The sequence below is a fragment of the Egretta garzetta genome, unplaced genomic scaffold, assembly GCF_000687185.1.
Source record: "Egretta garzetta isolate BGI_Z169 unplaced genomic scaffold, ASM68718v1 scaffold280, whole genome shotgun sequence".
Taxonomy (NCBI): domain Eukaryota; kingdom Metazoa; phylum Chordata; class Aves; order Pelecaniformes; family Ardeidae; genus Egretta; species Egretta garzetta.
Window position 1 is genome coordinate 330,290 of NW_009258219.1, and position 14,055 is coordinate 344,344.

A 14,055-nucleotide genomic window follows, 5' to 3' on the forward strand; every position below is an offset into this window, starting at 1 on the left:
TAACTTGGTCAAAACCTGCTCCAGGCAGGGCCTCAAAGCAGAGAGCAGGTTAATGCAGAAAGTGGAAGCCATAAAAACAATTCTTATAGTTTCTCACAGGAGATTAGAAGTTTGACAGAGCCTTGAAGAGGAAACACTGAAGTTTGGAGAAAAGATAACACTCAAATACCGAAGCCGCAAGACTTAATTTCATACCCTGATCCTTAGGGTATAGCATATACCAAGTGGGAACCTAAAAAAAGCAAAGGGAAAAAAAATCCTTCAGGAAACCAACCGCTCATCTTGGCCAAAAAAAATACCATATTCCAAACCAACCATCAAGAAATATATCCTCCAGCCTAGTGCCCATTTTAATTTCATTTCACTTCCATTTAACTTACAGGACTAAGTTGCTTGGCTCTAAGTCTGACGACATCATTTTCAGTTCCATAAAAATCAAATCATCATTAACAGTCTCACACTAATTGCCAAAGTCATACGCTATATGCTTGTGTTAACAATTCAGCGAGAGAGCTGCAGAACCTTATTTGCTATTTTTAAGTTACTTGGAGCATAGAGCAGTCTCTTAGGCTGTGAGAACAATGTCTTTTAATGTATATTTCTGCTCCTGAGCAGAACAAACAAAGCTCGCTGCCCCAAAACTCAAGCATCACCCCCAGCCTCCTCAACACCAACCTGTTGGACTGGGCAGGAGACAGCACGCACTGCAGATCATGCGCAGCAACACGTGCTGGCTAGCCAGCTTGCTGCCGCCTTTCCAAACGGATTAGGGACCCAGTTATAACCGCATTTTCCTTAACAGCACGCAGACAAGGGAGAGGTAGGGGAACAGATGAATCAAATCAACTCAGTTTTTCACTTCTTTTTTTCATGACACTTGAAATAGCTCTGTATTTTTGAAATCTCTCCTTACCACTCAGAGTTTGATCAAAACTGGTTAACAAGTACAAATGTTATTAAGAAACTGAGGAAAACAAAAGGTCAATATTAGCCTGGGTATACCAAGAAAACATGCTAAGATGTCAAAATATTATCACATATGCAAAATAAATCCTTATTTCTTCTATTTACTCATGGAAGAGTTGCCAGTATCAGATGTTACTCCCATGAACTTGAACTCCAGGTTAGTTTTCTCCCACTTTTAGCGATTTTTGATGAATGCTAACCAAAGCATCCGCCAAGCTACAAACAAAAGGCATATGGCCTTCTATAGCTTTTGTAGCATGAGACCTTACGCTCCTTCACCGCTGTGTAACCAGTTGTAGAAGCCTTCATTTTAATACCGAAAGGAGTATGATTGAATTATTATACATAGGAAACATCTACAAACTTAAACTAGGTTTCTTCTACCATCAGCCACACAAATTCATAGCAAATTTATAGATAATATTAGTCAGAAGTAATGAAATCTTTAAAAGGGAAGGCAGATGGCATGATGCCAATTTTATATTTCTCTTCATTTGTCTTCAAACAGACACTGACTACCAAGACAGATGTAAAAGCAAGAAAACGAAACATCACGGAAAAGGCGGCGGTACGATTAAAAAAAGCGTATCCAGGGCCTTCAAGATCCCTCCAGCTATTGAGGGCACGTATACTAACAGGCTACAGCTCCTGAACAGACCACTGACACAGATGTAGGAAACAGTTTGTTAAGCTCATTATGAGCTACAGCTCTGCCTGATGTTCCTGAACACTCGGAAACATTTATTACGGCTCCATTACACCATCACCAATGTTCCCAAGCATAAAGCTTTACATCACTTTACTCTATAACTTGAAGCTGACCAAGCTAAAGGAAAAGACGAATCTTTACCAGGCCCTTCTATCACATGCCTCATTTCTGGGAAAAGAGCCCAAACGAGATACATGCACAGTGTCTTCTCTGGTTTGGACGCAAACCCAGCAACTGTAGCAAAGCCATGCTTTTCTTCAAGTAAGAAAACAAATTTCATTACAGTTTCTCTCTTCTACTCTGCACTGGAAATGAAATGTTTTGGTTGGTAAGGAGAAAAGGTTACAGACTAAACTCCTTTGATCCATTTTCTGCCTATGATTGAACAGCTGGGAAACACAGGAAAAAGCTTATGGGTATAAAATACACAATTCTAAGAAATGGACAAAATTTACTTAGATCTGACATTATCCATTGATGCCCATAAGATCTCAAAAAGCAGTGCCTGTTAGCAGGCATAAACAGAAGATAAGAAGCATAAGAGCCTCGGAAGATTAGACTCTCAGGACCAGTTTCATGGTTGACAATCATTAAAATAGCTAAAATTATAGAACCACCATATCCATAGCTATGATTACAAATTCTTAAGTAACACTGGTTCTTTACTCTGAATCAGAATGAGTTGCCAACAAGTTTGCATGCAGGTTGAATAGACGCTGTTTGCCTCTGCAGATGTTTTAAGTGGCATCTTCTTTTGCAGAAGAATTCCACAGAAAACCTTAAAGAGATGAGAATTAAATTACTACCATCACACAACTATTTTCCCTAAGAACAGTTTGCTTTTCTTGTTTTCTTCCCAGCACCCTGAATATCAAAATTCTAAGGCCATTTATATGAAAATTTTGAATTTATTATTAAGACTATGTACAAAACAAGTTCTCGATCACATCTTTTCATTTTGGTTAGAGTAGCTATTCTAAATGTATAGCTTCTGGGACAGAAGACACCTTTTCTTCTCTCAAATCACCTAGATGCAGCCTTTCAGTTTGGTAACACAGCATTCAGCATCTCTAACGAACCATTATTTTCATTCCATGAACCTATCAGATTTCCACGTCTTCAGAACATGACCGCTGGTGCTACTAGCTCAGCACCCCACCCTGCGAAAGGCTGAACCCCAACCACCACATTATTGCTTCTCACCTTGGACCCCTGTTTAAGCCATAACTAGTAATTCCTCATAGACTTTTTTCCACTGGGAAAACATGCTACCAGCAGGCACTCTGAAAGGTTGTCTTACACTGGTGCAAAAATGATACCTCCTTGTCAGCCAGGGTTCAGCTTTTTTAAAAATCCTTGTGTTTCAATGGGAACTAAAGCCTTTCACAGGGGTGCGGGCTGACATGACTGCTTTCCTCTCATTCAGAAAATATTCGGAGAGCTAATCACCTGCCTTTATCTCAGGCACAATTTTCAATGGTGTGGGAGTTTTTTGAAGTAACAATCTAGCTGCTTTCCCCTTCTTCTACTTCTTCAGCTGGCAATCATGAGATGTTCTGCCCAATCACCGATCATTCACTGTATCTTAAGTCACTGCCCATCTCAAGACCACCTTCGTACCCACCTATACACATGTACCTGGCCAAGCCGCGCATAGTGCCATGTTCAGCACAACTGCCCTCCCAGCAAATATTCAGGGGGAAACCACCAAACCTCAAAATTATTAATTTACTCCTTCATTACTAAAGGCATTTACTCCTCCAATTAAAATATAGCTAAGAACTAACCCAGGTTGCTTGTCATCAGTTATATCCAGCTTCTCAATTTCTATCAAATTAAAGCCCTGTAACTTCCCTTGCACTTCAACCCTTTTTGCTTTCCCAGGTAAGTATTTTTGTCCAAGTCACATCTATAGTCTTACAACTTGTCTTTCACAGCTGGAGTAACTACCATTCCTCCTTCACTCTTCTTTCTAATCTTGCTTAAAACTCTTCTACAACATTCTGAAAACCTCATTTAAAGTCTGTTTTTCTTCTGGTGAGTATATACTTGTAAGAGAAACATGTTTTTTTTTTAACAATGCCTCACATCTGTATCTATCCACATTCATAACAATACAAATTATAATGTGTCTCTACAGACACTGATATTATGTAAAACCCCAACGTACCACACAGCATGTTATCAATGCCCACACCCAACTTGCATGCAATGTCCACAACTCTCTCAAATGAAGGAAATATTGCAGTTTTAACAAACAATCCTAAACCCCCTTCCTACAGAAAGAAAACTATTTTTTTTCTTCCAAAGAACTAAGCTTTGAAGAAGTCTACAACACCGCAAGCAAGACTACTGGGTCAGAAATCTAAAAATAAAATGGTCCTGAAGAGACAAGACATTGTGCAACATCAAATGCAACGGTCAGAAGAGCTGCTACCCTCTGTAATACAAGACTTGTCAGACTCTGAACTAGCTGTATCATCTGTTCACCTCTGATGGAAAGTCCGGTCAAACAGATGCATTATTCCTCACTGGTAGCTCAGAAGGGCATCTTTTGCAGAGAGCAGGAAGAGAAAGCTGATCCAGGAATCTACCTACTTCCCCCTCACAGGGAAAACAAGACAAAGTATTATGGGCAACACGAGGGGCTGACACATGCCAAAAAGCTTGTTTTCACCAACTTTTGTAGTGTGAGCCCTTATGAAACCAGCATGAAAGCATATTATAACATAGCAGCACTAGTGACTGTCAAAACAAATGTGTCCTTAGGCTACATCAGTCTGAATTCAGACACTACTCATAAATATGTTGACACCCTTTACCGAAAACAGTAGCAGTTTCTTAAAAGAAAACATGAGCTAAGTTTGAACTTGAAAAACATTTTCCATACAATTAATAAGATCTTGGCAGTTTGAACCTGAAATAGCTTCCTTACCAATGGTTTTCTGCTGTCCTGCATTCTTTGGCCCACTTAAGAGGTATGCATGTTAACAGGTTTTTTTTCTTCTACAAGCACTGACCAGCTGTTTTGAATGCAAAGTTATCTCAACTTTTTAAATATGAAAGAACTTAAGAAGCAGTCAAAAGTTTGGCCTTTTAAAAATTAAAACTTCACTGTGCAAGTCCATAAAGAAAGAATGATTTTAAAAGTATGGATTCCAAAAAAGGTATTGAGAATCTCACTCTTGTTTAGGAAAGGAAGTTACAGATCAAGGGAAAAAAGTTTTGTTTGCTCTGTATACGGACATAAAGAGTATGCATTTCCCTGCCATTAGGAAAAGTATGTTACAGAAATCAGAAGATTCCTTCCTGAATACCAGGGTCTCTTTCCTGTATTGCTATTTTAGTAAACCAGTATAAATACTGAAATTTAAACAGAATTTCAGTCATTTCAGACTTTCCGAAAACATCCAAGAAAAAAACCAAACAAAACAACAACAAATCTTCAAAGAAGCATCAGGGTAATACCAAAGCAAAAAAAATTGAGAACAATTATCACACTAGTTTGAACTTGGGCAACTGACACAGCAAGAAAATTCTACGTGTACGGGGAGAAGGTATAGTGTAAAAAGGGGGAAACATAACAGAAACAACTGAAGAAGAGAGGACTTGTGGACAAACCCCAGCTACCTATATACCCAGCATAACTACTGCCATCTAAACAAACCACGTAACACTGAAATTCTACGGGCATACATATTTTCTGGCAGACCTTTCCCCTTCTCTGCTATCACCTTCTTAATGCTTTGAGCCAGGCAGAGCACAGCTACAGTCCTTTTAATCAGGGTTGCTGCCAGCTGTCTCCTAAGACAGCCAAATGCTCAGACCTCATTCAGACCCCCCAAATTTTTTACTCCATTTTTGGCCAGAAAATGACTAAACTGAAATTATTCCTCAAGAGGTAAATAAATTGCACTCAACAGCTCTGCAGAGGAAGAAAGGTAAGATTACTCAGAGCTAACTATTATCTCCAATGCCCATGTCACTGTTAAACACAAAATAGAAGCTCTAGAACAATTTGAGAGGAACACCCTGGCAGATCTTGTCATCAAATGCAATTACGTAACAAACTTACATTTGAGAAGTTGAAACTTAACTCTAAAGATAGGGCTCCCCCACCCACACAATCAGGATGCAGAGGCCTTGCAGACACATTCGCCAAGGTACTATCAGCACGGTCTGTTGGGAACAGCCCCGGTGACTTGAACTATCTTTTCAGGGCAACCATTTTCTGGAAATTACTCTATTGACTCAGTATGCTTTTCAAACAACTAAATGCAACTAGATTCTGCACGCTGGGTCATGAAATAGTCAAGCAGTTGTATCCCTTCCCTCCTGTATCTCATAAGCACAAATTAGTAAGATTGCATTTGCCATTTTGATTTGCTACCAACATGTGCATGAGCCCCAAGTGAAAAATGAGGGCATTAAGAACTACCTAGAAACGCAGAAGAACTGAATAGCAGACAACAGGCAAATGTTTCTTTACAGCACCAAGAGCAAACTACTTCCAGAACAAAGGCTTGTTTGAATACCAGTACATAGTAACAAATGACAAGATGCAGAATAGCTATTCTCAAAATTTCTCTAAATGGTAGGGGGGAAAAAATGCAAGTATCACAAATACTTTACATGCAATAATTTGTCCTTTTAATCTTTAAAAGCCTCAAAGGGCACTGCCAAGGCAATAACCACAAAATCTGTACTTCGCATCACAATACAGCAGAAAGGGATGCTATTCCTACACTGCTCTGTATCCCGAAAAGACACTGTAAGCCATTCTATTTTCTGTTTCTCCATAGCAAGCAAAATATATTTGAAGAATTAAACTCATAGGCTCTAAAACAAATCAGACTTAATCCATACCCAATTAAAATACCTCTCAGTTAAAAGCATCCTTAAATACCTAATATTTTAACTTAGCACTAACATAAATAAGCAGTATTATTTCATAGTCCAGAAACAGGAATATGAGGCGTGCAAAGATGGGAGAGATCTCTCGACCCAAGTGCCTTCTCTGACGAACAGCATCAACGACTTGGACTTGACCCTCTGAAGACTTGTGTTACAGAGCTCAGAATTATGGCACGCAAGCGAGAGACAGCAGGTGATGACAACATCCGGAGTCAAAACGCAAACTGAGACACAAGAATGCCAGAAGTAGTATTTCCCTAAACCAAAATAGCCAGAGTAGGAAATGCAGTTACCCAATTTGAAGCATATTCAAACACTAATGTAATTATGAAATGCCACACCAGCTTCTAAAGTTCATCAAGTTTTGACTATAATTTTCACCTGAAAAATAGCACTATGCTAATTTTGACACACAAGCGAACATAAATATTCAAAGAACAAAATTATTAGGTTATTTCTTAAAACTAACACCTCACTATTTGCTCTGCAAGGCCCTAAGTGTTTTTATATTAAAGCCTGCATGCAGGTGAATTTAGTGTGAAATACTATCTGAGTTTATGCCTTACAGAAAAAGCTTAACAGTTTGAAAAACAAATAAACAAAAACCCACCAAGGTGTTTCAGAAATCCAGGTATTGCTCTGTGGCTTTTCACCTTACCCTATTGTAAGACTCTCTCATCAAAAAGCTCACCTTCTAACTACTAAGTTGTTGCATTTTTGCTTGATATGAATTTCCAGTATTTTTCCAATGACATGACTTTCTAGCTACCAAGTCCTCCTACCTCAACAAAAGTGGCCTATCAATAGCTATTAACACTTTTCTGCTATTTCTAATTTACCTGAACTCCTACTACCTGTAAATTACCTGTTACGTACAGGGTTGCTCATGAACATTCTTCCGACAGTATTAAGTCTTGATCAAGCAACATTAGGGTAAGATCATGAGAAGCTTTCCACATTAAGAGCTTCTCAAAGCCTTTAAAATGAGATTGTTACAAGCACTAGATGAAGGCTATTTAAAAAAAGAAAAAAAGAAAAAAAAAAAAGACACCACTAAGTCATACCATTTTAAATAAGATACAGATCCTCAACTGTGTTACACAGTTGCACAACTATTAACCCAATGGACTGCTTTTTAATACCAAACATTAGTTAAAACTGACATTGCATCATCTTCATTTTAATGTCCAAAGAAACGGACATTGAGGCAGGATAATGCATTTGGAGCACAATTAGCAGGCCAAACTGTAGTGCTCAGCCTGCCTGCAGCTGTGTTAAGTCACAGTTTTCACCTTATTCTAATTCTTAACCTTATTTCACCTAGGTTAAGAATTAAGATTCAAGGATGGCACATGCAATCAGGAAGTCTCGACACCTTAATTCACGCACTGTCTGGTTGGTATCAGGACAAGGACTAATGAATAGCAGTTAAAACTAAGTTAACAAGTACCAATATAGCCTAGTTTCCTATACCTAGAGATACACCATTGTATGTGGGTTAAGGTTGAGCTCACGTTGCAGTCTCTCGCACACTGGGAATATTAATATTGTTCTATCTGCTTGCCCTTTTTTTCCCCCCCCCACTTTCCTTCCTCTTCAGGAATAGCAGAGCTTGCTGTCTCAGGGATCTAGAAGTCCTTTGAACAAATCTGTTTGAACCTGGTGGAGTTCAAGCGTCACCAGGAAAGGGAAAATGGTTATGGGGAGGCGAGGACACCTAAGCAGTAGGAATACGTACACTATACCTCAGGAGACCACACAACAAGAAACCACCTTATTTTCGCTCAGTTTTTCTCCCTCAAGTTCCCTCTTCCCCCATACTCCCACTCCCAAATTAACAAAATTAACTCTCTCCAGTTCTGAAAGATAGCCTCATAGTATCAAGCTTTACTTTACAGTCAATATAAGAAGCCTTTGAAGTACCTACATTTACACTGGCTAACTATACCACTATCTCTAATTGCTCAATCTTCTGAGTGACGTACTCAGAGACAATTTTTATTTATTTTGGATCAGTCCACACACAAGCATAATAGCTGCTTAAGCCATCCAAGTTTCATTTACACTAACTGTCCAAAATAAACACTATCACCAAAACTACAGTCTTGGTTTCCTTACCCTCATTTAAAGACCCTCCTAAGATATTTTGCAAAGATTCATTCTCAGTTTAATTTCTGTAGAAAGCTACGAAATGGGGTTTTATCTTCATTTGACTGGCTATAAAGAGAATATAATAGATTCTGAAAGAACAGTATCACCAGATCAAGATCCACCTTGTCCTTCACTACTTCTGGCCGAATTGCAGTCAGTAACAAATACTTCAGGAAAACATGCCAGCACAGAAATCCTTCAGTAAACCGTTGTTTAAGTAACCTCCCTCTCTGCATCCAGACCACCATCACACTCAACAGCTACTGATGGACTTATCCACCAAGACTCATCAGCTTCCTTCCTTTTAGAGCTGTATATATACTATTGTCTAACAAGGAGTTCTAGAATTTAAATAAGCATCAAATTAAAAAGCTTTTCCACACTAAATACTGTATTTTAGTATTTTCCACAATACTGGAACCAGGAAGCACCGAAACTGCTGAAGTCTGTTCCTCTTGGCCTTTCATGCACGACGAATTTTCAGAGCTCTGTCACATTTTCTCCCCACAGCTCTCACATTTTTTTTCCAACCTGAAAAATACTGTTCTAACAAAGCCCTGCTACGTGGAAACCATTTCACTGTAAAACCTGCTCTGCTGCAATCCCTCATTAACAACCAAGGAAGCTCATTACTATTCCTTCTCCGTGTAAATATTGGGGGATGAACCTATTCAACCTCTTATGAAAACTATATTCAAACTTAGCAGAACATAAATTGTATTTCCAGACTGAAGGTGGATCATACTCCCAGACAAATAAACTACAGAAATCCATATGAAAATGAGAAATATTTCAGCAGCAAAAATAAGAGTATGATCAAAGGACAACTACACATCCCACCAACGTGTCTGTCAAACTACAGTTCAAATCAACATTTCTTGTTTTTTTCTTGTATTATATCACTAATAAAATTATCTTGCAAATACCTGAGCTATGCATATCTTCCACTATTCAGTATCTTCTTGTCCACTGTACTACATGAACAAGTCCACTCAAAATTCTGATCCTAGGGTTAACTATGTCTGAGAACTCAGAGTTATGTAAGTTCTTCTCATTAAAGTTGATTATGATAACCCAGAGCAAGTCAGTAGGTGTTATCTGCATCAGGTTCATCTGAAGTGATCTTTGGTCCAATTTTGGAAGCTGTGGTTTAATCAGCCCATTATCTGAAAACTTCTAATGAGATACAATAAATCTGATCTTGTCTAAGAATGACTTGAACAGAATTACAGTGATGTTCAGCTCCATGAGGTTCATGAATTCCCTCTCAAAAGTATTAAGGTACCTTACAAACACTTCAGAGCCTGAAAACAGCCCCAAAAAGGTGCTTGACAGAATTCCGTTTCATGGGTCTGAAACTTTTCACACACACATTGATAAAGATGTGCTAATTACAAAGAAAATAGTATACCTTTGTGCAACTGAAGTCCAGAAAAATACTTTTTTATCCAAACAATTCAATGAGGCAGGCTGTAAGCTGCGCAGTAACCACACACCCACACTAAATTAAAGCCAGCAACTTAAGAACAAAGCATTCTATCACTACCAATTCATTACTCTTCAAAATAGTACCTGTTAAAAAAACCCAAACACAAACGCACTGAGCTCAGAACAAATTTTACAAAAGGAAGATTATTATTCCACTCTATTCAAGGTGGACTAACACACTATGTTCAATGTAGAGCACTGTATCTCAATTTACAGACGTAACGACTAGAATGCCAAGGACCTCAGGCCAACGTGTAAAATGCAGAATGCTTCCTGGTGTTTTTAGTTAACTAGCATATCCCTTACAATTTCTTACAATTGCCCATGGTTTTATGAGAACATTTAACCAACCCCTGAAAAGTCTAACTGTAGATTAGTAGAAATCAGAGGATAACAGATTTGGACAGTTGAGTAAACATACCTGCAGTTACAAGTTTAGCACTGCTGCTTTTGCATTCTCCATCTTCCACATTTTTGCTTGTGCTCTTTTCTTTTAAGAGAGGAACAGTATTGTCAGATGACATGCACTTGCTGGATGCAACGTTTTCTCCGCTGTCTGGCTGATTAATTCTGCTGTTAGCTTCAAGTAGAGGAATGAAGTCCTCAGACTGAGCAGCTTCACCGGGTTCCAGCTGAGAGGAGCTCTTAGCCTGTGACACATTCTTTGAAGACACAGGAAGAGATTCTTCATCACTGTCAAATCCAAATGGATCCTCTGTTACCTCATCTTCAACTTTGGGTTTTTTAGGAACTTCGGAAATATCTGGTTTGACACTGGGCCTCTTCTGTCCTAATTTGGCCATGAAGGTGGTTTCTCCCCATTTTGTACTAAGGGTGGTCCGTTTGTTGGAAAATACTTCGTCAAACTTGGAACTGCCGTTTCCCCCTTTCCGGCTGTAAGTCTTTCCAAATCGGGATGTCATTTTGGCTCCTGTTTCATATTCTCTGTTGGAAAAGAAAGAAGAAACGTAAATTCACTGACTTTTTATTACAAATGCTTGTACTTCCATCCATTACTGGTCCTACAAGCACCAGGCATGTACGTACGTTTCACATCAGCAACAGATACATTACCTGCTTCTTTCTATAGACTAAAATCATTTACTTGTGAAGGTCACGTCAAAAGTTTGTGCAGTAAGTAATGTATCTACCAACTTAACTCGAAATTCAGTTACTTGCATGTTCGTAAGACAATGGCATAATGGATCCTTAAGAAAAAGTGCTATGAATACATTATTTTTGGTATTGCTTTGCTCTAATTTTATATTTTCAAGTATAGATGGCACTGCTTTCATGAAACATCTATTTTCAGCACATCTGAACATTCAGCTTTCTGCTAGAGTCCAATAACACAGTATGGCTTCAAAAAGACCCTTTGTAGTTAAATAAAAAAAAACCAAACTATCAGAATATTTCAAGTTGCTATAGATATTTTAAATACTAATTAATCACAAATAATGATGACAACTTCACCCCACGTTCTTCTTGCACGCTCAGACTCAGTTAGCAAGCGTATTATTTGGTAATACGCCATGGTTTACGCCATCTGCACAGCCATGTTCAAGACTGGTACAGGGCAATCCCCCATGAGTAAATCTGATTGATCAAGGGACAGGAACAAAGAGACACTTCTCAATCTACTCCTAAGAACGTGGAGGACACCTCACACAGAGCAGCATAAACCATGACTGTTTCCTGGCTGTTACAGCTGTAGTCCGATTCACAGTTTGCTCTCTCAGAAGAATAAAGTTTAAATATGAACAGATTAAACAGGAACACATTTAAACAGTTCCCTGCGTGTGTGCTATTCCTACTTTTGTTTAACTTGAGAAGGAAGACAGACCACTTTGCTGCTTTTTCCCAAAACAAATACTTCAACTACTAGACAAATGACAACATAAAACCAAAACGATCATATCCGTTCCATAAACCAGCATTTCTCTCTTTTTTTTCCCCCCACCCCAAACATTAATAGGAAACTGGAATTCTTTATAGTCAGTCTGAATCTAATCAAGTCCGTTTTTCTGTCTGAAATTACTCTTTATACTCAGAAGAGTCTGTTAAAAAAGGGGGGCATTTATTGAAGCTACAGAATCAAAGAAATCCAACTTTTAAAGTGTCAATGGCCTACACATAAAGTATACGACAAACACCCCCTAAAATCAACATTAATAATGTTATCACATGATCTATTTGTTAAGACAGCTGGGGTTTTTTATTATTCCCCTGAATATGTGGCATACTGTCTTTCTTCCACATTTTATTTTTCATCTTGACACTCAGTTTCTCAACCCGAAGTGCTAGACTAGGTTCTGCCAAAATTGCCAGGCTGGTCATTCTATATCACTTTGCTCTAGCAAGACTGTCTCACTAATAATAGTCTCCCTTTATCAGACCAGGCCAACCTTCACTTACCATACGAACTGAGAAATTCTTTGGGTCATCTATGTTTGAGCAAATTTAAAGTGAATTAAAAGCATCAAATTTGAACTTCAGAAGTTTACCAGACATAGTGTTGCAATGCAGGAGAGATACAGGAACAACCACTTTGGGAAACGCTCTTTTCCCCAGCAGTTCAGCAGACAGATGGTAAAGACGTGCTTATCTACTGACCGGAATTCTGCTGCGAAACACCATTCTGCAGACTGCTTCTGCTTGCTCCTAGCAGATGTTACTCTTTAACCCCATCTCCATGCTCTTTTTCCCCACAGTGTCATCAGCCTATGCTGTGCTGCTCCAAACAAACATTTTCTTTTTTCTTTTCCCCTCCCCTGTAAGTATCTCTAATTTCCTATTTTCCGTCCAAGAGCGAAACTAAAACTTCCCCACATACTTTAGAAAACAAACAGCAAAATAAATCCAACATACTGGTTTTATTTTGCTGATGCTTGAAAATACTTATAAGAGTAACCAAAATATTTTATACCAGAAAGACCAGGTTTTAGGGCTATAGAAACTAAAGTGAATCTCTGTTTCTATACAACTCTTACAGAAGAAAAAAAATAAAACCTCTTCACTCACCACCAGCACATTTTCTTCCCCTAAGCCCTGACTCAAATATTTCCAACACTACACTTCCAGCATCTCCAAAAATAATGACAGATTTAAATTATGACTTGCGGCTTCCGGTTTTAGAGAGAGGATTCCTGTAGTCAAGAGGACTTCATTTTCAGAAATTAGAGCTCCTCAATCTACATTTTCCTATTTATAAGTTTAAAAATTGAGATAGTCTCATCAGGAGTTTTGAATCAAAATGCCAAAACTCAAAGGAATATTCAATATGATGTAAACTGGTTAAAAGATGAGTATCAGGAAAATATAAATACACTATGCTATAATCTCATATCTTGGACTGAGAGTAAAGATGAGGAAATATGTATGTGCCTCCTTACGTGAGAACATCGACAGAATGGGATTTTTACCCTTTACTTACAATTCTCCCTTGCTTTTCACTCTGTGTGAAATCAAAAACTTGGCCAATTTCACTCTGTTTCCACTCCCTGCCTCTCTCTCCTGCATTGTGCTGCAATATTCGGAGCAGTGCAAGAAATGTAAATACAAGCAAAAAAAAAAAAAAACAACCCGAAACGTTGTTCTCCCGCATCTCCCAGAGCTAGCTCGGCAGGCCAGCTAGAGATAAAAGACCCGGTAATTCCCCAGAAAGCCCGTCAGCCATCCCTGCTCATCGCTCCTCTCTACACCGCTCCTCTTACATAATCGAAGGAAAGAAAAATAGGTTAAATGCACGGAGGCAGAAGAAGCTGATGAAATCCCACGGTGACAGTTTCTTTTTTCCTCCCTCCCCCTGCGGCGGGAGGGGGGAGGCG

At 38.7% G+C, this 14,055-nt stretch overlaps 1 protein-coding gene across 3 annotated transcripts in view; it reads right to left on the reverse strand.

Moving 5' to 3' along the window:
* Positions 1-11,173, reverse strand: part of WAPL (WAPL cohesin release factor) — a 68,840-nt gene extending 57,667 nt beyond the window's left edge. For all 3 annotated transcript variants that reach the window (XM_009649106.2, XM_035890032.1, XM_035889942.1), the window contains exon 1: positions 10,650-11,173. In XM_009649106.2, coding sequence (XP_009647401.1) covers positions 10,650-11,151 — 502 coding nt within the window. In that variant the 5' untranslated portion in view covers positions 11,152-11,173. The remainder of the gene's footprint in view (positions 1-10,649) is intronic.
* Between the last annotated feature and the right edge of the window lie 2,882 nt (positions 11,174-14,055).